Below are 26,342 nucleotides of genomic sequence, written 5' to 3'. Positions count from 1 at the left end.
GCCAGTCTATGTGCTGGCTGCGTGATGTTTGAAATTTGTGGTTCCCACCTCCCCCCCACCGCTCTCCTCCTCCGTCCCTACGAAGGGGTCGCCCGCTCATTTTCAGATTCGATGCAGCGGTCGTCGGTTGTCAACCACAAAGCGACGGTCGGCCCCCGGCAACTGCCACCGGCGCTCACACACACGCACACACTCGCACACTCGCACACACGAAGTGACGCGCCAAGCGAAACGATGTTATTTTTTATTTAAATAAACTTTTGGATGAATTCAACAGCGCTTCGTATCAAAAAGTTTTCCTGTGGCGAGCGAACCGCGGACGACAGCCGCCTGGGGGGGAGAGGGGGGTGGCAGCGTCGTCGTCCCCTTAGCGGGAGAGTTGTGCAAAGTGACACGAGTCAAACAATACTGAGAACAGGGAGGGGGGTTTGGGGGGCTCAGGGAGCTCAGCGGCGACACCGGGCGCAGGGAAAAGTGCCACGGGGTTCATTCATCCTGAGCGACCTGTGGAGGAGGTGGGGGGAGGGCGGAGCCAGGACGACCCCGAGGTCGGAGGTCACATCCAGATCGGAGGTCACATTTCAGGTCGGAGTTCAGCGTGGCAGCAGCTTGAGGGGGAAGTTGACGATGTTTCCTGGCGAGGAGAGGGAGGGAGGGAGGAAGGTTCACAGCGTCCCTTCACAAACTCTGGTTTCAAGCACGTGGAACATTTATTCGATTCAAGGAATGCGTTTTGGAAATTGATGGTCAAGTTAAAGTGGTTTCCTGCTCCCGTGACGTACTCGGGCATTGGTGCTTCTGGGCCGGTGGTGGAATTCCACATTCTTATGGCGAGGACCACCGCGGACAGATAATGGACCAAACCTGGAGTTGAACTCGCGACCTTCCAAACGCGACACCGGGAAGGACGATCGCAACTAAGGGGAGTCATTCATTGCGCAGTGGATAGAGCGTGGCCACAGCTGCTGCTGCTGACGACGATGATGCTGCCGATGGTGATGACAATGAGGCTGATGATGATTGTGACGATGATGATGGTGGTCACAATAATGATGACGCTGATAATTATGGTAATGATGGTGACGATGATAAGGGTGATGGTGACGATGATCATAAGGGTGATGCTGCGGATTGTGATGGTTTCGATGGTGATGGTTTCGATGGTGAAGGTGACGGTGACTGTGACGGTGACTGTGACGATGACGGTGACTGTGACGATGACGGTGATGGCGACGATGATGATGATGATGTCGCGCTGCTCGGCGTTCTCACCGAGACTGCGCAGGAACTTGTTGACGCCGCTCTCGGCCTCAGCGTCGGCCGCCACCTCCTCCAGGAAGGGAATGACGCGCGCGTCAAACAAGTCTGCGGATGCACAAAGACACAGATCCCCCGTGTAGCCTTAACACACTGTCGGGGAAAGTGCTGTTAGCGAGCACCTATGAAGGCCGGCACGGCACACGAGAGGGTTGGTGGCCAACACCACGCTCGGCCGCCTTTGTCTCCCCAGTGGCGATGTTTACTCCATACCGCACCGGGTACTCATTTGAGGCTGAGTCGACCTTGGGGAGGTCCAGGACCTGTTCAGACAATCGTCACCGGTGTTAACCGCTTCGCCACCGCTCTCCCCACTCTCACACACGTTCACGTACACACACGTACACACACATAACACCACGTACACACACACACACACACTCCCCCCCCGCAGCGCGCTCACCCCGGGCCCCGCGCTGGCGCTGCGCTCGCTCCTGCACGAAGCAGGAGAACATCTGCGTGTGCGTGAAGAGCTCCAGGAAGCGGCGGTGCGTCTTGGAGGCGGCCGCCCGGACAAAGTCCTCCCGGCGGAACGAGGAGAACGACGACGACGACGACGGCGACGAGGTGGAGGTGGAGGAGGTGACGACCGACGGAGGAGCCATGAAGAGGGGCAGGTGTCCCACGGCCTCCACGAAGAAGCGGATGAACACCTCGGAGACGAGCGAGTTCTGGGACACGCCTGCCACGCACACACACACACGGACAAGGGCCCCCCGCCCCGTGCGGCCCACGCAGGTTATTGGGGCACGTGCTCTTAGCGAGCCCGTGCGAAGGTCGGCACGGCACACGAGTGGGCGAGTGGCCAGCACCGCGCTCGGCTGCCTTTGTCTTCCTAGCCGTGATGTTCACACACCGCCGCGGGACACTCACTCGAGGCCGAATAGATCTCGGGGAGGCCTCGGACGAACGTCACCGGCGTTGGCCGTGAGCGGGAATCAAACTCGGGTCGCCGCTCCACTACCGCTACCCACACCCCCTCGCCCGCTCACCCCATCGCCCGCTCACCCACCTCGCCCGCTCACCCACCTCGCCCGCTCACCCACCTCGCCCGCCCGCACACTCGAGTCGCCCCCTGTCTGCGTGCGAGAAGATGCGGCCGCCCAAAGCGACCGGCGGAAGAGGAGGTCGAGGGGGAGAAGGGGGAGCAGAAGGAGCGGTAGCAGGAGGGGGGAGGGCGGCGGGGGCGGTTCGTACCGGGGCCTCCCAGGTCGAGCCGTGCCTCGAGTGCGGCCTGCAGTGCGGCCTGCAGCTTGGGCGGGAGGATGGCGTCCTCGTCGTCCACCTGGCACACACGGAGGACGCGTCACCGGGACGGCCGCGCCGTCGGCGTGGCTGGGGCCGCACGGCCTGCGGGGGCCGTACGGCCTGCGGGGGCCGTGCGGCCTGCGGGGGCTGCCCCCGCCCCGAGTCTCGAGCCCGAGGCCCCTCGCGTTGCCAGCCCCTTGGCCTCGTCCGCTCGGCCGGAGCGGCCGGAGACGGAGTCCGAGACTCCCGACCATCGACGGCGGCGGTGTGAGGGGCGCTGATCTCCCCCCCCCCTACCCCTTATATTATCAGCTCGGCCAGTCGGTGAACTCACTCCATCTAGCCACGTGAGTGGACCTCCTCCGTCTACCGAGCGGTGAGGTGACGTCGCCCCGCGACTTCAGACGCCTCGTCTCGTCACGGTCACGCGCTTTGGTGTCTGGTGGTGACGGTGGTGATGACGGTGGTGATGGCGGCGGAGATGGTGGTGATGGTGGTGGTGATGGTGATGGTCGTAGGTGCAGCGCTGCAAAGCGTAAAACAGCTACGCAGACAGAAAGCATAAAGGCACACTCACACACGCACGCACTCACTCACACACGCACTCACTCACTCGCACTAACACATGCATGCACTCACACACACGCACGCACTCCCTCACTCACTCGCACACGCACAAACTAACACACACACTAAGACACACACTTACACATGCACGCACTCACCTGCCGGATGAACTGGTTCGATCCCAGGTCCACGACCAACACCTGAGGTAGAGACAATTGCGGCGTTACGCACGGAGGGGAGGCCCAGGACCGCTTCTGATAACCGCCACTGGCCGTAAAGCGGGAATCGTACTCGGGTGGCCGGGTTCGCCGCGCGGCGCACTAACTACCGCACCACCGCTTCCCACACAAAGACAAAGCCCCCCCGCGTAGCCTTAACAGACTGTTGGGGCGAGTGCTGTTAGCGAGCACCTATAAAGGCCGGGACGGTACACGAGGGGGTGGGTGGCAGGCACTACGCCCGGCCGCCTTTGTCTCCCGAGTGGCGATGTTTACTACACATCGCACGAGCTACTCATTTGAGGCCGAGTCGACCTAGGGGAGGAGGCCCAGGACCGGTTCAGACAATCGTCACCGGTGTTGGCCACGAGCGGGAATCGGTCTCGGGTCGCCGGGTTCCGTCGCGAGGTGCGTGCACGCACCTCCTCCATGGGCAGGTCGTGGGTGCGGGGCAGCGTGCTGGAGAGCAGCCCCACCACGAAGGGTGTGGGCGAGCACACGATGTCCACCATGTGGGCGGGCAGCACCGGCACGTAGGTGTGCTGCCACGCAAACGGGTAGAGCAGCGCGAGCGCCGCGTGGCAGCACTTGGACAGCACGCTGCGCGGCGGGGGGGCGCCACCGGCACCAGCGGCATCAGGCAGGGATATGAGCAGCAGTAGCGGCAGCAGGAGCAGCAGGAGCAGCAGGAGTAGCAGGAATAGGAGCAGTAGCAGTAGTAGCAGCCGATATTAATAGCAGTCGTAGCAGCAGTAGTAGTAGCAGCAGCAGCAGCCAATATTAATAGGAACAGTAGTAGCAGCAGCATGAATAGAAGTAGCAGCAGCAGCCGTAACGGTAGTAAGAGTAGCAGCAGCAGTAGTTGCAGGTAGTAATAGGAGCAGTAATCGCAGCAGCGGTAGCAGTAATACGAGCAGAAGCAGCAGTTTCAGCAGTAGCATTGGCAGTGATAATAGCAGCAGTAGTAAAAACAACAGCAAACACAACCAACGTTACCATGAGCACCACCACCACCACCACCATCATTATCAACGATACAACACTCACGGTGCCACACTCGGCCAGGCAGTGGTGGCGACGCTGCTCGTGGCCTGCACCCCGACACGTGGTGTGGCAGCAGCAGCAGCAACGAGGGGCACCGGGGAGGTGCCGTACCCCGGCTCGCCAGGAGAAGGCGGCACAGCATAGTGGCCTAATCCCCATCTGTACGGGGATAGAGGGTTGCCCCCTCGCGCGCGTGGATTTTCTCGGAGTTCTTCGGTTTCCTCCCGCATAATTAACACTCATCTATTGTCCGTTTGTAACAGACAGAGGGGGCAGCTGCTGCCCCCTCCCGGCTCGTCTGCGGCTCCTCCCCCTGGCGCCTCCGAGTCGTCCTCCGGGTCTCCCCAAGAGCGAGCGGCGGACACCGCCAGGCGACGGCGTAGCCAAACGAGTCGAAATTATAATAATAGTTTACATCTGTAAAGTGCCGTGTTTCATTCGTACATTTAACGGGGCGGCCACGCAGAGCCAAACCGTACAAAAAATGTATTACAAAAACGTTATGAAAATAATAATACAAAAATGTAATGCGTATAAAAAGTAAATACACGACAATGATAAAACATTTCAAGAAATGTTAATATTTAAAAAAAAGACGATAAAAAATGGAAAGAAAATCATTACTTCAACTAACAATAACGCCCAGCCCCCCGGCCGAGTTGATCTGGCGTCACCTGAGCCTGTCGGCCGTGAAGATGACGCGCCTCTCGAGCAGCAGCGCGGCGAAGGTGCGCACGAGCGTGCGCGGGCCCAGGCAGCCCAGCAGGCAGGCCGCCTCCACGTGCTCCAGGCGCGAGTCGGCCGGCCGCCGCAGGGTTAGCCTGCGGCGCCCGACGCCCGGCAGGAAGGTGCTGAGCACCAGCGCGGCGCCCGGCGCCGGGGGCGCTCGCCGGTGCTCCCACAGGCTCGTGAGGAACGGCGAGAGCAGCGCCGGCGACACGGCCCTCCGGCGCTCCACCTCGTCCAGGATCTGCACGGAGACGATGACGGTGACGGCGATGATAATGACGATGATAATGACGATGATCGTGACGATGATGGCAGCGATCATGACGATGATGGCGATGATGACGACGGCGATCGTGACGACGATGGTGATGATGACGGTTTTGATCGTGGTTAATTAATGTGTTGTGTGTGAATTGTATCGTTATTGTGCTTGCGCGTGTTTACCCAGGAAAGCCACGTGACTCATTTTCAGGAGGATCCCGCCAGATTATCGCAGTAGGGGTGGGGGGGGGGGCGATGATTGCTGTTCCTGTGTGTGTGCACGTGTGAAGAGGGTATTTGGCCTACTCTTCCACGCTGGCCAGACGTCTTGGGAGAGATGGGAGTGCCCACACTCTACCCCACCACACGCGACCAGCCGATCGGCTAACTGTGATTGTGCCCGTTCACACGGCTGGGCGGACAGGGGCGAGGGTGGGGGTGAGGGAGGGGGTCCCTGGGTAGTGCACGCGCTGCGTCCGTGACGGACGCGCGGCCGTAGCGAAGTCACCTGGGAGAAGAGAGCGAAGCAGCCGAGGTGAGAGACGATGCAGTAGACCTCCCGCACCGGGGGACCCGCGCCCCCCACCTACAAACGCGCGGGGAAAGGGGGGGGGCGGCACATCAACCAATCGGCAAGCGAGACGTCCCATTGTCAGCTTCTCACAACTACCGCAACTGCATCAACCACAACAACCGTGTCAGTCACAAGAACCGCGGCTTACTTCAATAGCTTTTAAAATTTCAACGAAAACCACGGCCGCCACGGCCGCCACTTGGACCGCCAGCAGCACGGACGCCGAGGGATTGAGCGACGGGGCGGCCCGAGGCCTCAGTGACGCGACCTCGGAGGTAGTTCTGTGTCATCCCCTTCAGGGGGCCGTACTCCGACACGGGGTGGTGCACCGCTCGCTCCAATGGGAATCAGGTTTGGCTTACAAATCAAAACAGGACGAGAATAAAAACCGAGCGACGAGTGTGTGGCCGTGTCCCTGCGGCCTGGCGGCAATAACCTCTGGCCCCCTTTGAACCCCGATGGGGTAGCGGTGGGGTGGGGGATCAGGATTACACTCACATGTGTACACACAAAGACAAAGAACCCCTGTATCGCCTTAACAGACTGGTGTGGCAAGTGCTGTTAGCGAGCACACGACAGGGTGGGTGGCCAGCACCACGCCCCACCGGCCGCCTGTCTCCCCAGTGGCGATGTTTACACACCGCACCGGGTACTCATTTGAATGCCGAGTCGACCTAGGGGATCCCCAGGACCGGTTCAGATAATTGTCACCGGTGTTGGCTGTGAGCGGGAATCGAACTCGGCTCGCCGGGTTCGTCGTGCAGAGCGCCGCGCACGGCCACGCGACGCCACTTTCGATAAGCAGCAGCACGTGTGGGACTGAGCCTGACGCTGCCGATGAGACCCACGAGGTCGAGGCCGGCCACAGTTTGCGTGCTTCAACGAATGCCGATGGACACCAAGGGTCCGAGGAGTCTGGAGGCTGACGGACGAAGCCACGCTCGCGTTCCTCCGCGGAGACGCAGGAGGGAGTTCTGTTTGCGCTGCACGTGTGGCTGCTGCCTTCATGCAACGCGGGCGAGCTCATGGGTAATAATCCATGGCCCCCCTCTGAACCCCCATGGGGTAGGGGGAGAGGGGGAGGGGGTGGGGGCAGGGGTGGGATTTCCACATTCCACTGCCACGTGTGCGAGCCTGGCGCTCGCACGTTACATCAACAACGTCGCGCCACAATACCACGCCATCACCGCGCCACATCGAGCCCTCTCCTGTCCCAACACTCATCACACGGAGACCCGCACACTTGCACACTCGCACACGGAGACCCGCACACTCGCACACTCGCACACTCGCACACGGAGACCCACACACTCACACACGGAGACCCACACACTCACACACGGAGACCCACACACTCGCACACTCACACACGGAGACCCACACACTCACACACGGGGACCCACACACTCGCACACTGGGACTCACACACCCACACACTCACACACTCGCACACTCGCACACGGAGACCCACACACTCACACACGGAGACCCACACACTCACACACGGAGACCCACACACTCGCACACTCACACACGGAGACCCACACACTCACACACGGAGTCCCACACACTCGCACACGGAGTCCCACACACTCGCACACGGGGACCCACACACTCGCACACGGGGACCCACACACTCGCACACTGGGACTCACACACCCACACACTCACACACTCGCACACTCGCACACGGAGACCCACACTCGCACACAGGGACCCACACACTCACACACGGGGACCCACACACACAGAGACCCACAGATCTATCGGTAGGTATTCCACACATCTGCCCATTGACCTCCTCTACCCCGCAACCGCTGGACCTGCCTCTGCAATTCCGCCTGCTCCCCCATCCTGCACCCATGTGTCTCCCGGGACCTCAACGAACCCATTCCCTCCCATCTTCGTCGCGGGTTTCCACTCACCAGCACTCGCCGGCAGTAGCCAAATCGTCGCGTTCCGTTTTCGCTCGTGAGCACGAAGGAGAAGGTCTCGCTGCTCGCGCACGGGACAAAAGACAAAGATCCCCCATGTAGCCTTATCAGACTGTTGGGGCAAGTGCTGTTAGTGAGGAGCAGCGCCTGCAAAGGCCGATGCGGCACATGAGGGGGTGGGTGGCCAGCACCATGCCCGGCCGGCTGCATTTCTCTCCCCCAGTGGCGATGTGTACACACCATACTATCAGGTACTGATTTGAGGCGGAGTTGACCGACGGGAGGCCCAGGACCGGTTCAGATAATCGTCACTGGTGTGACGCACACGCGCACAGCTGTGAGAGGCCATGACCTCTGGATGGCTGTGAGGGGCCCTGACCTCTGGATCTTGTCGCTGGTGGGTGTGAAGGCATTGGGGTCGTCGGCGTCGGGGAAGCAGAAGTGTGGGATGGCCGTGAGCAGCGCCTCCATCTCCCGGCCTTCCTTGCTCAGCTTGTCGGCCTAGAGACACAGATCCACACAGAGGCCCATAGACTCACAAGGAGACTCATAGACCCACACAGAGACCCGTAGACCCACAAGGAGACTCATAGACCCACACAGAGGCCCATAGACCCATATAAAGACTCAAAGACCCGCACGGAGACCTCGGCCGTTGGAGGGACCGGGCTCGTGAGCCGTGGCCGCACCTTGGGGAAGATCTGGGTGATGCGGGGGGCGGACGCCGGGGGCTCCTCGTCGGCCGGGCCCCCGCGCCCCCGCCCCATCGTCACGACGACGAACAGCTCGAGCAGGGCGTGGGGGCCGCGGAGGGTGGCGGCCCCCCCACCCGCCAGGGGCTGCTGCGCCGCGTGGCGCTGGGACGCCTGCTTCACCGACTGCACGTGGGACAGGTGGCGCCTGTACACTGGGGGGCGGCAGGGGGGAGGAAACAAAGATCCCCCGTATAGCATTAACAGAGTGTCGGGGCAAGTGCTGTTAGCGAGGAGCGCCTATGAAGGGCGGCACGGCGCACGAGGGGGTGGGCCGTTCCTGGCCACCTTCGTCTCCCCAGTGCCGATGTTTACAAGCGCTGCGACAGGGACTCGTGTCGACTCAGGGGCGGGGTGCTGGTGAGCAGGCGTGACCTCTCACCTTTCTTCCGCTCCTCCGTGTCGCTCTCACTGTCCGAGTTGTCGTCTGTAATGAGAGGTGGGGGGGGGGAGAGGTTAGTCCGGGTGTTGCGTCGACCCTGGGGTAACTCGTGACCGCGTGAGTGGGCGACGGGGTGAGCGAGTGACCGCGTGAGCGAGCGACGGGGTGAGTGGGCGACGGGGTGAGCGAGTGACCGCGTGAGCGAGCGACGGGGTGAGCAAGCGACCGAGCCCCCAGGCACGCCTCACCCTTCGTTGCGGCCGCCACCGTGGCGCTGTCGGGGTTGGGCGGCAGGTTTCTCTTGAAGCGCTTCTTGCCGAACTTGGCGGTGAAGATGGCGTTGATCTTGCGCACGTGCTGGCGACGCGGGGAGAGAGGGAGAGAATGAGAGAGGGACAAAGAGGGAGAGAGATGAGCCTCGCATTGCACGCTCCCACAATGCAGTTCCAATTTTCTCCTCCATACAACGCGTGGCCCGTTGTGAATCCACCGCTGGATGGAGGCCATCGTTTGCCAGGCGGGTCAGCGTGGCTTGTTTACGGCGGAAAGTGTGCTGCACCACGGCCCAGTCACGGGGCAACGCGCCGACCTCACCAGCACTTTAAAGCCAAGCAGAACGGAGCCTGCTTCAACGTTGTAATCATTATTAATCCATCCGTGCCGTGCTGTAAGAAAGTGCAGGTCATTCTCCTCTCATCTCACTCTACTTCTCTCGATGCACTCTCCGACCTCTCCCCACTCATCTCACTCCACTCCCCTCCACGCACTCTCCTGCCTCCCCCCTCTAATCTCGCTCCACCCCCTCCACGCTCTCTCTCCACGATGGCAAACCGAGGCTCTTTGTCCAAGTCCCGAGTCAACCTTCTCTTAGTGGGAGGTCGCTCGCCCCCCTGTGCTGCCCCCACAGTCTGGACCTCCCTCCCCCCAGCCGCCCACGCTGCCGGCCCCCTGCTGCCCAGCGAGTCACCAGCGGGAGCTGCGTCGGGTCGTGGTTGTCTCCGTTCTTCCGGGCGACGGTCTCAGGTGCCGCTGGCCGGGGAGTCACCCCGCCGGGTGGGCGTGGGGGGATCTGCACCCCGAGGGGAGGGGAGGGGGGGGGAGGGAGAAGGGGAGGTGCGGGCGGTAAACCGCGTGGAGCCCCACCAGAAGCAGTAAACGCGGCCGTTGAAGTCACGGAGGTTCATCGCGCGGCCTCGTTGGGCGGGGAACGTGGCATTCGCCACGCAGCCCCCTCCCCCCCACCCCCGTCGTGCCGCGCGAGTGTCACGCGCTGCCGCCACCGCCGCCGCCGGCGATCGGCGCCACTGTGACGATCCGCTCTCGCACTGCGGCACAAACGGTTCCCGTGACGGCCCCTGTGACGGTGCGGTGTGACGGTGCGGTGTGACGGTGCGGTGTGACAGTGCGGTGTGACGGTGCGGTGCGACGGTGCGATGGTGTGACGGCCCCTGTGATGGTGCGGTGTGACGGTGCGGTGTGACGGCCCCTGTGATGGTGCGGTGTGACGGTGCGGTGTGACGGTGCGGTGTGACGGTGTGGTGCGACGGTGCGGTGCGATGGTGTGACGGCCCCTGTGATGGTGCGGTGTGACGGCCCCTGTGATGGTCTGGTGCTCATCGGGACGTTCTTTTGCCACTATTATAAAAGCAAGGTTTGGGACGCGTTTTCACCAAAACATCTATAATACAGGGTGTCTTTGTCTCGTGTGTGTGTGTGCGTGCGGGGAGTTGCAAGTGCGGAAGAGTGTGCCCAAGTTATCTTCTCGTGGGGAATCCGTCTCGAGAGCGGCCTCTAGTGGAGGCCCATCCCACCAGCAGCGCCATGAGCCAGCACATGTGGGGCCATGACTACCTATTCTCTCTGTTTGACCACGAAACTAATGGTGCGTGCGCGTGTGTAGAACCGTGCGTGTGCGTGTGTGGAACAGTGCTGCTCACCTTGGGTGGGGCGGGCCGCGCCGGGCGGTAGTGCCAGACGGTGCGGCTCACCGAGTCGTCGACCTCCTCGTACACGTTGTCCGCACCTTCACAAAGACAAAGGTCCCCCGTGTGGCCCGTGCGGGCCGTCGGGGCAAGCGCCGTTAGGGAGCGGCACCCGCGGAGGCCGCCGCCGCACGCGAGCGGGGCGCTGCGGCCGGAAACGGCGCGCCTGGCCGCCTTTGTCTCTCCAGTGCTGATGTTTACACACCGCACCGGGTACTCATTTAAGGCCACCTAGAGATGGTCCGGGACCGGTGTAGATATGCGTTAGGCTCACGTTGGTGGCCGTGAGCGGCCACGCACGCGGCGTCGCTGGTGAGCGTGCTGCTCGCTGGTGCTTGTGCACCGCTGCCAACGCAGCCGCGGCAGAACTAAGTAATTCGTGCCGGTTTATATGCGGCTCGTTGCCGTATCTAGTCCTTGCGTTATTGCTTTTTCATAGGGTGCCGCGGTGGCAAGATGTTTACTACATCGCTTGGTATGCAGGAGGTAGTGGGTTCGATCCCGAGCCTGACGCCTGTTGCTGTATATTTGCAATTTGCTTTTCTCTTCCTGTAATAGTGTGGATGTTTCTCCGGGTCCTCCAGTTTTTCTCTCTACATGGACAACCAAATATCCGTTCCGAGCATTTGGCTGCTATAAATGTCCAAGTGGTAAGCCACGTCGTTGAACTGTCATTTGTGTTAGCCAGGTCGCTTCAAGTCAGAGACTCGACGGGGGCAGTACTCACGAGCCAGCGACTGGTAGATGGTCTCCTGGGACACGCTGCGACGCAGCCCGCCCGTGCCTCTGACCTTGCCCGCTTGCACGCAGCAGCCTCCCGCGCCGCTGCTGCTGCCGATGCTGCCGTTGCCGTGGGAGACGCCGTTGCCCGCGGCGACGGCGGAGACATCTTCATACTCCAGCGACTTCTGCAGGCAGCGCGGCCTTGCGTGGGGGGACAGCAGCAGTAGCGGCAGGGGTGGAGTCAGCAGGTTCAATCCACCGCCGGATGAGGGCATCCCTCCCCCAAGGGCCGTGTTCGCTGTAACCACCACAGCACTCGCTCCACCGCGAAGCAACAAACACGACCACGAAACACGCGCCCCGAGCCCCTCCACGCCCATCCCAGCCACGGCTGCCCTCCAACCCTCGCTCTCTCGCGCTGCCCTCCCACGCGCCGCCCTCACCTCCGCGTGGGGCTGCCCACGGCCTCCCTGAAGGCCGCCTTGCGGCTCACGGCGGCCGGCGGAGGGCACAGGGGGAGGGGCGGCGGCCTCCTCGGCCTCGCGACGTACGTCGCCGTGGCGACCGCGCCGGGTCGCGGGGTCGGGAGGCCCGCCGGCCTCCCCGCGCCCACCGCGAGCAGCGGGCTGGCGTAGGGGCCCCGCCCGCCGGGCCGCGCCGGCCGGGCCGGCGTGTTGTAGGCGCCGCGGGCCTCCTCCTCCGCGCCCTCCCGCTCCGCCGCCCCCTCCCTCGCGGCCGAGGGAGGGGGCGACCCGAGCGCCCGCTCCGTCCCGCCCGGCCCGTCCGGCCTGCACGGCCCGCCGGACCGGCACTGGTCGAGCGAGCCGCCCTTATTCTCTCTCGCCGGCCGCCGCAGGTGCTGCGGCTGACGATCTTTCTCCTCGAACTGCCTCACCCGTGCCAGCACGGGCGGCGGTGCCCCCCGCCGCTGCGGTGCCCGCTCGCGCCCGAGGCTGGCTGCGGCGGCGGCCGCGGCGGTGACTGTTACCGGCGGCTGCCTGCGCAGGCGCGCCGGCCGCGGCGTGGCCTGCGGCTCGCGGTCGTGGTGGCGTTGGTGGCGGAGGCGGTCGAGGCTGGCGCCGCCCGCTCCGTCTCCGCGAGCGCCGCCGAGTTCACCGGCTCTCGCCGGCACCGCCGCCGCTCGCCGATCCGGAGGAGTCTGGGAGCGAGCGCCGCCGGCGAGGACGCCGCCGGCCGCCTCCTTGGGGAGGTTGCGCCGGCACGGTGAGCGGTCTCGCCGCGCCACGGAGCGCTCCGCTCTCGCCGGCGCAGCGCTCGCCGGGTCGGGGAGATTGAGCGTGGATGCAGCCGACCCCTTGCCCTCCCACTCGCAGATCCTGCGCTTGATGCACATGGAGGAGGAGGAGGCGGCGGCGGCGGCACCCGCGGGCTCCTCCAGCAGGCTCACCGCGGCCCCTCCTCCGTCGTCGTTCCCGCGAGGGGCCGCGAACTCGGCCATGCTGCCTGCTACCGCCGGGGGGGCGACCCCATCGCTGGCGCGGCTGAGGCGGTGGGGGCGGCGGCGGAGGTTCGATCAGCCTGCACGCCCTGCAAGAGATGGTGACACACACGCGGCGGAGAGGGGGACGTGCGCGTTGGATGCCGTCACGTCACGTGCACGGACGCGCGTATGCGCCGTAGCCGCGAGCGGGAATCGAACTCGGGATGCCGGGTTTGTAGCGCAGTGCGCTAACCGCTGCACCGTCGCTCCGCCCGACTGACACGCATGCACACACTCACACATACACAGGAGCTGCCACCCAACCACAAACGCGGGCAAGTTGTTTACGTTGCCAACACTGCAGTGGTTGGCAGTGCCACTCACCTGACCACCGTGGCACGCCTCAGCAGGCCGAGTCGACCTCGGGGCGGCGTGCGAGTGTGCGAGTGTGTGAGCGTGCGAGTGTGCGAATGTGCGAGTGTGTGCAAGTGAGTGTGCAAGTGTGTGTGTCAGTGTGTGTCAGTGTATGTGCGAGTGAGTGTGTGAGTGTGCAAGTGTGTGTGTGCGAGTGTGTGCGAGTGTGTGTGTGTCAGTGTGTGAGTGTGTGTGAGTGTGTGAGTGTGCGAGTGTAAATACCTCACAGCATCTTTTTTTATTATTATTCTGAAACAGGAACTCAGATGTGTGGCGGAGATAGCGGGGTGCTGTCACCACCGGCTTGACCAACCTTCCCGACTGACCATGAGGCCAGCGAGTTCAGGGCCTGCCGCGGGAACGTGACATTCCCACCACCGAACCGGGACCGCCGGTTACAAGTGTGAGCGGCACCCTCCGCTTGCGTCCAAATGAGCGAGAGGCACGGCGGTGGTCGCGGTGTGCCGGGTTTCTTGGGGAGAGGCGGCCGATAATAATCTCCTGCTGAGAATCAATTCCAAACTCAGTGTTTTTGTTTAAACGCGAAATTCTGCAAATTCTGCATTCCACCCAGATTCCTCTCTCGTGGCACCGCGACATCACCGTGACGTCACCGTGACGTCACCGTGACGTCACACTGACATCACACTGACATCACCATGACATCACAACGACATCACCGCCCGTCGCTCCGCATGCATCCTCCTCATATTCGATTGCCACCACCGTCAAACAAATCACATCGTCGGCACCAGCGCTGTCAATCTCACGGTGCAGGGACAGCGCCAAGGAGGGCGCCGCTCTGTCTCAATGCGGCATCGGCGACGCGCTCTCTCTCCCCTTGCTCTGCCGCTCTCTCCTTCTGCCAACACGGAGTGCAGCTGGGCGGAGAGCCACCAAGTGGATTGGATCCGACTCGGACACTCGCCGGTGCTGCTCCCTCCCGGATCGTCCTTGCCGCTCACCGCACGCGAGGGACGTCGGCGTACAGCGCAATCCGGCGGTGAGCATCGTGGTGACTACAACCAACCCCCCCCCCGGACCCCCCCCCCCGGCCCCCCCCCTCGGACCCCCCCCCCCCGGACCCCCCCCCCCGGACCCCCCCCCAGACCCCCCCCCCCCGGACCCCCCCCCCGGACCCCCCCCCCGGACCCCCCTCCCCGGGCCCCCCCCCCCGGCCCTCCCCCCGGGCCCCCCCCCCCCCGGACCCCCCCCCCCCCGGACCCCCCCCCCCGGCCCCCCCCCCGGGCCCCCCCCCCCCGGACCCCGCACCCCAAATGGAGACGGCCAGCAGCACGAGAGAGCGATGGTGGAACGGCAACGTCGGTCCCACCTCCAAAGACAAAGGTCCCCCGTGTAGCCTCAACAGACTGTTGGGGTAGGAGCTGTTAGCGAGCGCCTACGAAGGCCGGCACGGCGCACGAGAGGGTGAGTGGCCAGCACCACGCCCGGCAGCATTTGTCTCCCCGGTGGCGATGTTCACACCACACCAGGTGCTCGTTTGAGGCTGAGTTGACCTATGGGAAGCCCAGAACCAGTTCAGATATTCGTCCCAGGTGTCGATCTCTGTAGTCGGCTCACTGGGTTTGTTGGGTCACTGGGTTCATAGCGAAGCACACTCAGCACTGCGCCACCACTCCCCACTACAACTGCTGCCACCACCACCACCGGCACTACCGCCACCGCCACTGGCACCAATTCTGCCACCACCACTACCACCACCACTACCACCACAACTGCTGCCGCAACCACCACCAGCACTACCACTACCGCCACTGGCACCAATGCTGCCACCACAACCACCACCACCATCACTTCCACCACCACCACCTCCACCGGGAGGCTCGCTGCCCCCGCGAGCACGGCGGGGAGCTCCCACACCCAGGGGAAGGAGAGAGAGAGAGTGGTGGGGAGAGTGGTGGGGAGAGTGGGCAGTGGGGAGAGAGCGGTGGGGAGAGCGGTGAGGAGAGTGGGGGGTGAGGAGAGTGGGGGGTGAGGAGAGTGGTGGGGAGAGTGGGGGGTGAGGAGAGTGGGGGGTGAGGAGAGTGGTGGGGAGAGTGGGGGTGGGGAGAGTGGGGGATGAGGAGAGTGGGGGGTGAGGAGAGTGGGGGGTGAGGAGAGTGGGGGGTGAGGAGAGTGGGCGGTGGGGAGAGTGGTGGGGAGTGGTGAGGAGAGTGGTGGGGAGAGTGGTGGGGAGAGTGGTGGGGAGAGTGGGCAGTGGGGAGAGTGGTGGGGAGAGAGTGGTGGGGAAAGTGGTGAGGAGAGTAGTGGGGAGAGCTGTCCCCTCCCTCATCACTTCCCCTTATCGGAGTCGATTGCACAAATTACCACAGCCCCCTTACACAGCCCCACGACATCACAGAGTGGGGATCCATACAGTGGTGTCTCATCTCAATCGCACCTCAATACGCTGCACAGTTCTAAATTTGAAGCTTTCGTGACTGCAAGGATTCATACTCTTTGGTTTTTCGGTATCACTTGATACAGCAATTTTGCTGTGACGGTTTCACCTGAAGACGGAAGCTTGTGTTGCCTCCGACACGTCGTGATTTAATTTATTTGTTTTCTTTTTTAACCTACGTGACTTTACCCAAAAAACCAAAGGGTACGCCGCACAATCTATGGGTCTCCGTGTGAGTCTATGGGTCTCCGTGTGAGTCTATGGGTCTCCGTGTGAGTCTATGGGTCTCCGTGTGAGTCTATGGGTCTCCGTGTGAGTCTATGGGTCTCCGTGTGAGTCTATGGGTCTCCGTGTGAGTCTATGGGTCTCCGTGTGAGTCTATGGGTCTCCGTGTGAGTCTATGGGTCTCCGTGTGAGTCTATGGGTCTCCGTGTGAGTCTATGGGTCTCCGTGTGAGTCTATGGGTCTCCGTGTGAGTCTATGGGTCTCCGTGTGAGTCTATGGGTCTCCTATGAAGCTTCAACCCCAACCCATGTTAAACTACAGCACCACCCACACCTCCTGTGCCCTTCGGCTGTCACCGCTTCCCAGGAGGCTAAGAGATTCATCCCGCCGCACGCCAATTCACATCCAAGCCGATGAAGCAACGATGGTGACGGTGAATGACTGATGGTGATTATGATGACGATTGGTTGATGGTGAATCTGATGATTATTGGCAGGTGACGGAAAGACGATCGATGGACATTGGTGACCGGCTGCTGATGACGATGGAGGAAATTCACGAATGGATGGTGACGATGACGATGCTTCTCCCGCACGTGTGGCGTGACGGCCTTGTGAACGAGATGTTCCACCTCAAGAAAGCTTCCAGGCAAAGCGTTTAAACGAGCGAAACATCGATCAAATAAATAAATAAATACTGCGCTTGACTTTACGGGAACGTGGGGGGGGGGCAGGAAGCTCAGAGTCCAACGCGGGGATCGGGAGGCCGCACGCGGATGGGGAAGCTGCGGTGAGGTCACCACCACTCAAGGTGCTGCACCCCACGAGCGTGGCCGTACCACGCGGACAGGTCACGGGCCAGGTCACGGGCCAGGTCACGGGTCAGGTCACGGGCCAGGTCACCGGTCAGGTCACGGGCCAGGTCACGGGTCAGGTCACGGGCCAGGTCACGGGCCACCACCGCCCCCACCACCCTCCCCCCGCCCCACCACCGGTGGCCTGGCAGTGGTGGTGCACGAGCAGTCAACGTCAACAACAACAGCAGCATCACTCGGCACATCCGTCAACAACAACACCCCGTGTGAGGCCTTAAAAAGAGTGATATATACTGTGATAGGAGACGTTTCAGGCAATGTCCCTTCTTCATGGCAAATAGAGAGGCCACTAGAGAGAGACAGAGTGGATGGTAAGAGCGGGAGACTCTACTTGTTTACTACATTTTTTAGAACCAGATTTCAAGTAAATTTTACGAGACTTATCGGTTGCACGGCCTTCTGGGAGTGCATCTCATCAGCAGTATCGGTGCAATTGAAGCAAGCGCCTGGAGCGGTTTCCAAGCAGTGATGCTTCCCTGCTAGACACGGGCGCTTGTTTACCGCATCGCTAATTAACGATGCAGCGAACGTGGCAAAACAGGAAGCGCGCCGTCAACTTGCGGCGAAGAATTGAGACCGAAAACCTCTACTCCATGGGATGAATGATAGGGAGGGGAGGGAGGGAGCCGAGTCACGGGATCTCGTTTGGAAAAATAAATCCAGACTTCTCTCAACGGAAACGGCGGCGTCCGTGCCAAAAGCCATAAAAGTCCACCGCGGGGGCGGAGGGGATGGGTTTGCCGTCACCGATGGAATTCGGTTGAATCCACGGCCGATGGCCCGCACCAGCTCACCGACAGAGCCGCCACTAACCGTCGACAGCCGTCGGACACTGCCACAGTGGTGTGCGGATCCAGGGGTCGCGGGGTCAATTCTTATCTCCTGGCGTGGCAGACGAAATGACGGGGGGGGGGGGGAGTTTCTCAAATGCCTCGATTCCCCTGCCCTCTCCCCCTGCTTGCCCCCCCCAGCTTCTCTCCGCCCAGTGGCGCAACAGGGTCCACCACGACCAAGTGGGTCGGGCAGGCGGTGCGCGTGGTGGGTGGGCTAAAGTGGGGGTTGCTCTCGACTCTTCCAAGCCGTCCTGGCCAGCGTGGACGAAGAGCGGCCCGAGGGCCTCTGCGGAGCGGCGGCCGCGAGGCCACGGGAGGCGGCCCCTCGGAGCGGCCCTCGCAGAGGTCGCTACAACGGAGAGGGGATCTTCGCACGATCGGGGCGTGGTGTCCCAGGGAATTGAGGTGTCCGCTAGCGAGGGGTCCGCGGCTACCGACAAGGGAGCTACAGAAGCGGCCTCTCGCGGAGGCCCCCGTCCGACAGCGGCGGCGGCTCGGGCGAACCATTGCGGGGCTGCGCCTTTGCCTCGGTCGCGATTGCCAGCAATCTTGACGGCCCGGTGGTGGTGGTGGTGGTGGTGGCGGCGGTGGTGGCGACGGTGGTGGCGGTGGTGGTGGCGGCGGTGGTGGCGGCGGTGGTGGTGGTGGTGGTGGTGGCGGTGGTGGTGGTGGTGGTGGCGGCGGTGGTGGCGGCGGTGGTGGCGGCGGTGGTGGTGGTGGTGGTGGTGGCGGTGGTGGTGGTGGTGGCGGCGGTGGTGGCGGCGGCGAGGTCGTGGGCGATCCCGGCCGGGACACAATGCGAGGAAACCAGGCCACGGATTCCACGTGGGGAGGAAGCGGATCCAGAGCACGCGGGGCTGGGGGTGCTGTCACGGGGAGTCGCGAGACTCCCCGTGACAGCGAGGGTCCTGCCTTGGGATGATTGCCCACGTCCTTAAAGGAATAATATAGATAAGCAGACAATAACTGCCTCTTTCAGACATCATATCTGTCCCTCCACGTAATAAAACTAGGTTTTATTTTTACACGTATGTATGTATGTATGTTGAACGTCGTACGTAGCCAACCGTGCTAATCGGAGGCACACATCACATCAGCCACACATACGGCCTTCTGGGAGTGCATATTTTTAGCATCACTGGCCTGTTTCAATATAAAGTGTCTCATCAGCAGCATCCGGCTAGCTTGAACCAATGCTGGTGAACGGCCAATGTTATAGACATGGACCCTCCCTGTTAGATAACGGTCCCTAGCTCAACACGTGATAATACAATGCATTGCACAACAGAGATATTCCTTTATTTGTCTGCTTCTTAACTTTGTCTTCATTTAATCCACACTGACGCTAAGGAAGGGTCACAAATACCGAAATGACGGCCTAGCAAGTTTCGTTTGGCGAGAATAAAAAACTTTTAATTTATCATCAAGCGATCCATGACAGGATGGTGGTGACATCACAGCCCCTGGCCATCTGGGCCACCACCAGCCTGGGTTTGACTGCGGGCATCTCGGGAGTTGGCGTCTGCGTTCGGGCGGTGGCAGGAGTTGGCTTGTGCCCACATCTGGCACCGGTGTTGCCGAGTAGAACCAGACAACAGTTTACTCCAGCACAGTGCTGCCTGACAATCATGTCCGGGTTTGGTCTGTGGTGAAAAAGGTGGTCACCCCGACCACTCACGAACCTTCTCACCTGCCCGCCCGCCTGCCCGCCCACTAAGGTGGGTGTGCTAAGCCAGACGCGTCGCCAACCCAAACTCCCGTACATTTGCCTCCTCCCCCAGCTTTCCCCCGGCTGCTACTCCGCAAATACCAGGACGCTCCGTCTGCCTCCGCCGATCTCCCCTCGGGCACAGCCACGATCCGCGAGTGCCCGGCCACGATTACCCGGCCAAGAGCACAAGCGGCGAGCGCGAGCGGCCCCGCGGAGGCTTGGAGGGAACCAGTGCTGTTGAAAATAATCCGCTCCCACAAGGAAGGCCGCGTGGCTGATGCGGTGCATGAAAAAATACTTTAAAAAAAATTACGCAGAGGGACAGATACGTGAAAGATGCGTATCTATACTTAGTTACGTTTTTGCACGTGCTCTCCGAAAGGACACTATTGATGATGATGATGATTGTGTATTGTGAGTTGCTCTAGGAGAGATTTGCGTCCAACTAGGTCCCATGTCTAAGAGAGGGCCCTTGCTGACAAACATCTGAGAGTTCACCAGCACTGGGTCAAGTCAATCACGATTCCGCTGGCGAATCTCGAAACGGGTCAAGAGTTTGCTTGTGTTGAACCACTACTGCTGAAATTGTGCCGGATTACCCACAATTCAGCACTGCAAAGCGGTAGGCACAGTGGTCAACACACTTAGAACCCGGCGACCCGAGTTCAATCCCTGGCCGTGGCTAATGTCGGTGGCGAATACTGGGTGCCCCCCATTGAATGCGCCGCAACTGACCAGCGTGGTGAAGTATGGTCGAGCAACTCTCACGGCCTCGTTGCATAGAATCCATTTCAGGATTCTCCTTCGAAAGCGTCAAGCGGGATGGCACCAACCACCCCCTTCCTGGAGACCTGGTGGACCCCCGCGCACCGTTTCGCAGCCTCACCGCGTCTCCCGTCTCCACGTCCGCCACGCGGCCTCTGTCGATATTTTAAAGGCATGGCCTCAAAACCCACAATATGTTTTTTCTGTTCCTCTCCATTCCCCCCCCCCAAACACTGCCAGGGTGCCCCCGTCACGGTCCCCCCCTTCACGGCCCCCCGTCACGGCTCCCCCGTCACGGCCCCCCCCCCCCCAGTCACGGCCTCCCCTCCGTCACGGCCCCCCCGTCACGGCCCCCCCTTCACGGCCCCCCCCCCCAGTCACGGCCTCCCCTCCGTCACGGCCCCCTCCGTCACGGCCCACCCGTCACGGCCCCCCCCCCCCCAGTCACGGCCCCCCCCCGTCACGGCCCCCCCGTCACGGCCCCCCCTTCACGGCCCCCCCCCCAGTCACGGCCTCCCCCCGTCACGGCCCCGCGTGTCTCCCACGGCCCGGGCTGTCACTTGCCTAATTTCTCAGCGCTCTGCGAGTTTTTCTGAAGGTGCTTTATAGAAGTGATGCATTGTTATCGTGAAGACGCACCTGGCATGGGGCGACATTCACCCAGCCGTGTGCGTGTTGGTGCGTGTGTGTAGGGTGTGCAGTGACTGGATAGTTTGTGGAGTGTGTGTGTGTGTGCAGTGGCGGTGGTGTGCGCGTGCGGTGCGTGCGGTGCAGCGCTATTTCCACTGCTGCACCCCCCACTGTGGGCTGGAAACTCCCGCGCTGCGGGGGTGACCAACCGGCATTGGCGCGGAGAGCCACGGCAGCCAAGACTCAAATTGGAAAAACACGCGGGGCGAGGGGGGTGGTGGCGGGGAGTGGCAGGGAGTGGGGGGCGTGGGGGGTGTCAGAGGTCAACCCCACACATCGTCGTCGTCATCCTCGCGGTGATTATCATCATCGTGCTAATAAGCATTGTCATTAACATCACAAAACTCAGCAGACGATTCGGGCAATGGCCCTTTTCTGTGCGATGAAGGACCAATGACCGAAACGTCGTCTATGATACTTTTCCTTATAGGGTCACACCCACAGTGGTGTTATAGACACGGAAAGTGTCGAGTGCTTTGTTCATTGTTGCCTGTGCACCATTGCCAACACAGCAACGAATTATTTACAAATATCATGATCATTATTCGAATTAAAACGAAGGCATTGATAATTGTTATCAATATCATGATCGCAGTCACTTGTGTAGGAGAGGCGCTGAGGGCCACAGGCCTTGTGTGTATCTACAGAAGAGCTATTTAGGTGTTTGCAGTGGTTTCTTCGGTTCATATGGCTGGCAGGGTGGTGTCGTGGTAACAACTTGCTCCTCGGAGCAAGACGTGCCTGGGTTCGCTTCCCGACTCGGGCGTCTGTTTGCGTGGAGTTTCTCTGATCGCTCGCCCCCTGTTATGCGTGGGTTTCCTCCGGGCTCCCCAGTTTCCTTACCATATATAATAACGACAACAACAAAACCCACAATACAACGCAACTGGAATTGGTCAAAACATCCCCCAATGCTGAAAAATGTTCCGGCGAAGCAACTCAAAGTGGGATTACAAAGTAGCAGCTGCCATATCTCCCCCCACCCCGCCCCCCAAACCACCCCCCCGGCCCCCCACCCCCCAATGCAAAAACTTGGCAGGACCCTCATAAACAGAGAGTCTTGAGACTCGGCACAGCTTTTCTGGGCTACAACACGTGGCAAGATAACAACAACGAGAGTGGCACGTAACTGCGATTCAAGTAAAACCACATTGTTCTACAAAAAAACGTTAAATATGAGACTAAAATGTGAGACCAGGAAATCCCTTAAGATCATCTCGTGCGACATGCACACACAAAAACAAAGGTCCCCCGTGTAGCCTTAACAGGCTGTTGAGGCAAGTGATGTTAGCGAGTAGCAGCAGCATCTACGAAGGGCGGCACGGTGTCTGGGCACCACGCCCGGCCGCCTTTGTCTCCCAAGTGAAGGCCGGGACGACACAGCATACCCATGCCACAACCATACATATTTACGTAGGAACTCACACACATTGACACACACATTGACACACACACACACCACGAGCCTTGGGGAGAGTGCTGTTGGCGAGCACCTATCAAGGTCAGTGCAGAGCACGAGGGAAAGGCGTGGCCAGCAGCACCACGCTCAGCCGCCTTTGTATCCCCAGTGCTGATGTTTACACATCGCATCACGTACTCGTTTAATGCCGAGTCGACCTAGGGGATGTCCAGGATCAGTTGGTGGCGGTGAGCGGGAATCGAACTCGGGTCGCCGGGTTCGTAACGCAGTGCGCTAAACGTTACACAACCGCTCCCCACTCTCTCACACACACTCACCGTCTCACTCACTCACTCGCCCACTCATTTACTCACCCACCCACTCTCCCACTCAGTAACTCACTCACCCACTCGCCAACTCACTCACCCACTCGCCCACTCAGTAACTCACTCACTCACTCCACTCACCCACCCACTCACCACATCGCAGGTCACCTCTCTTCTCTTTCTGCTTCTTCACTCGCACCGCGCCACTCTGGAATTCCTTCCCCCACCACCACCACCATCGTCTCTGTTCCCCCAACTCTTAGAGAAGTCATCGTCTCGCTCAACTCACGAAGGTTACACTCTGTGCCGATTACACCCCTGACAGTGCCGCGTGTTGCTGGCCGCCTGTAGAGAAAGGCCGGTGCTGCTGCTGCTCCAGCCGCAACTTGGCACAACTTCCAAGTGCCTCTGGACATTCCTCCTCGTTGAAAACTAAACCATTTTTAAATCTTACCAGGCAAGGCCCTCCGAGGTGGCTATCACAAATGTAGCCATCGCGTGGTGATGTACAGCAGCAGCCGAACACTCTCAAGGCGCGGATGTTGATTCTAAATGTGGAGGGGAAACCCAGATGGATCGAGCCCACGACCTCGTGTATACCGGGCGAGGTAGTTAACATCTCCTAGCCAACGGTGGCACCGTCAACCGCACCAGGACATCATCGTCAGCAGCAGGCCGATGCGCACATCTCCTCCCTAGATTGACACGTAGAGCCACAGGCCACGGCAGGGAGATTGTGGTCCGTGCTAACCAAACTTTGGACCATATCGTAAACGCGTAGAGCCATAGAGGCTCACTCATTGAGCTAGTTAGAGACGCATAGAGACACACAGAGAGACCCATACAGACACAGCGAGATACATCAACACCCACCGAGGTACAATAGATTCTAGTCGTGATCGTGCGACTGTGGCCATGCAACTCCACAAGAGGGACCGCGCAGTGAACCCACTGTGGTCGTCTGCGCTCCTTCAACGGAGGAGGAGGTGGAGGAGGAACAGCGACACGACACCGACTCCTGAAGCCCTCTGGACACTGGCATCGAGGTCCTGAGCACACCTTGCTACTGACGACGTCGCGCGCACGAGTCGTCTCACGCAAAACCAAAAGTGAGCAGGGAATGATCTGCAGCTGCTGCGGCTGCTGCTGCTGGGTGCTCGGTGCGGTACGAACCATCAGCGCGCAGCCGTGCGACTCGAGCCGTGGATCGCCACGTCCTCCGTCTTGCGCGGTGGTGGTGATGTTGTTGATGATGATGGTGGTGGTGATGATGTTGATGATGGTGATGATGGTGTTGTTGATGATGATGGTGATGATGTTGTTGATGATGCTGTTGATGGTGGTGGTGATGTTGTTGACGATGTTAATGATAAGTCGCTGTTGCGGCTGCGGCTGCTGCTGCAGATCCCTCTTCTACTCGTAAAGTTGTTTGCTGATGTTGCCGATACAGCGAATGGTGTAGCTGATGATGTTGCCGCTGCTGATGATGCCGTTGCTGATGATGCTGTTGATGGTGATGCTGTTGATGATGTAGCTGATGATGTTGCCGCTGCTGATGATGCTGTTGATGTGATGGTGTTGCTGATGATGCTGATGAGGATTGCCGTCGCCGCTGCTGCTCTTATTTTCTACCGCTGCTGATGATGATGTTGCTGCTGCTGGCGACGATGTAGCTGCTGATTCTACCGTTACTTCTATTGCTGATGATGTTGGCGATGATGTAGCTGCTGCTGCTGATGATGATGTTGCTGCTGCTGATGTAGCTGCTGCTGCTGCTGGAGGAGCGCTCCCTCCTCTCGCGCGCTCCACGAGTCGCGAGGAACTTCCCTCGCGCGAGCCGCTTCCTCCTTTTCGGACGTGACGTCACAACCCTCCAATTAAGACGCCCCACCCTTACCCCCCGCTCCTCCCACCCCCACTCCCTTACCCCCCCGCTCCTCCCACCCCCACCCCCTTACCCCCCGCTCCTCCCACCCCCACTCCCTTACCCCCCCGCTCCTCCCACCCCCACCCCCTTACCCCCCGCTCCTCCCACCCCCACTCCCTTACCCCCCTGCTCCTTCCACCCCCACCCCCTTACCCCCCCCCCGCTCCTCCCACCCCCACCCCCTTACCCCCCGCTCCTCCCACCCCCACTCCCTTACCCCCCTGCTCCTTCCACCCCCACCCCCTTACCCCCCCCCGCTCCTCCCACCCCCACCCCCTTACCCCCCGCTCCTCCCACCCCCACTCCCTTACCCCCCTGCTCCTTCCACCCCCACCCCCTTACCCCCCCCCCGCTCCTCCCACCCCCACTCCCTTACCCCCCTGCTCCTTCCACCCCCACCCCCTTACCCCCCCCCGCTCCTCCCACCCCCACTCCCTTACCCCCCTGCTCCTTCCACCCCCACCCCCTTACCCCCCCCGCTCCTCCCACCCCCACTCCCTTACCCCCCGCTCCTCCCACCCCCACTCCCTTACCCCCCCGCTCCTCCCACCCCCACCCCCTTACCCCCCGCTCCTCCCACCCCCACTCCCTTACCCCCCTGCTCCTTCCACCCCCACCCCCTTACCCCCCCCGCTCCTCCCACCCCCACCCCCTTACCCCCCGCTCCTCCCACCCCCACTCCCTTACCCCCCTGCTCCTTCCACCCCCACCCCCTTACCCCCCCCCGCTCCTCCCACCCCCACTCCCTTACCCCCCTGCTCCTTCCACCCCCACCCCCTTACCCCCCCCCGCTCCTCCCACCCCCACTCCCTTACCCCCCCGCTCCTCCCACCCCCCACCCCCTTACCCCCCGCTCCTCCCACCCCCACTCCCTTACCCCCCTGCTCCTTCCACCCCCACCCCCTTACCCCCCCCCGCTCCTCCCACCCCCACCCCCTTACCCCCCGCTCCTCCCACCCCCACTCCCTTACCCCCCTGCTCCTTCCACCCCCACCCCCTTACCCCCCCCCGCTCCTCCCACCCCCACTCCCTTACCCCCCTGCTCCTTCCACCCCCACCCCCTTACCCCCCCCCGCTCCTCCCACCCCCACTCCCTTACCCCCCTGCTCCTTCCACCCCCACCCCCTTACCCCCCCCCCGCTCCTCCCACCCCCACTCCCTTACCCCCCGCTCCTCCCACCCCCACTCCCTTACCCCCCCGCTCCTCCCACCCCCACCCCCTTACCCCCCGCTCCTCCCACCCCCACTCCCTTACCCCCCTGCTCCTTCCACCCCCACCCCCTTACCCCCCCCCGCTCCTCCCACCCCCACCCCCTTACCCCCCGCTCCTCCCACCCCCACTCCCTTACCCCCCTGCTCCTTCCACCCCCACCCCCTTACCCCCCCCCGCTCCTCCCACCCCCACTCCCTTACCCCCCTGCTCCTTCCACCCCCACCCCCTTACCCCCCCCCGCTCCTCCCACCCCCACTCCCTTACCCCCCTGCTCCTTCCACCCCCACCCCCTTACCCCCCCCCCGCTCCTCCCACCCCCACTCCCTTACCCCCCTGCTCCTTCCACCCCCACCCCCTTACCCCCCCCCCGCTCCTCCCACCCCCACTCCCTT

The 26,342-nt window shown here is 61.7% G+C and overlaps 1 protein-coding gene across 1 annotated transcript; it reads right to left on the bottom strand.

Moving 5' to 3' along the window:
* Window positions 1-277: 277 nt before the first annotated feature.
* Window positions 278-24,645, bottom strand: LOC144936579 (DENN domain-containing protein 2C-like). The gene is made up of 18 exons (XM_078863799.1): window positions 23,984-24,645; window positions 12,175-13,279; window positions 11,736-11,932; window positions 10,964-11,049; window positions 9,994-10,095; window positions 9,275-9,383; window positions 9,027-9,071; window positions 8,582-8,799; window positions 8,272-8,393; window positions 7,884-7,953; window positions 5,893-5,970; window positions 5,069-5,364; window positions 3,773-3,950; window positions 3,291-3,332; window positions 2,515-2,602; window positions 1,721-1,999; window positions 1,273-1,365; window positions 278-634 (listed from the first exon to the last, which is right to left on the bottom strand). The coding sequence occupies exons 2-18, from the start codon at window positions 13,188-13,190 to the stop codon at window positions 594-596; spliced, it is 3,060 nt and encodes a 1,019-aa protein (XP_078719925.1). The 5' UTR covers window positions 13,191-13,279; window positions 23,984-24,645; the 3' UTR covers window positions 278-593.
* Window positions 24,646-26,342: the final 1,697 nt, after the last annotated feature.

This window comes from Lampetra fluviatilis, chromosome 16, assembly GCF_964198595.1.
Source record: "Lampetra fluviatilis chromosome 16, kcLamFluv1.1, whole genome shotgun sequence".
NCBI lineage: Eukaryota > Metazoa > Chordata > Hyperoartia > Petromyzontiformes > Petromyzontidae > Lampetra > Lampetra fluviatilis.
This window is presented reverse-complemented; position numbering and strand designations above follow the sequence as displayed.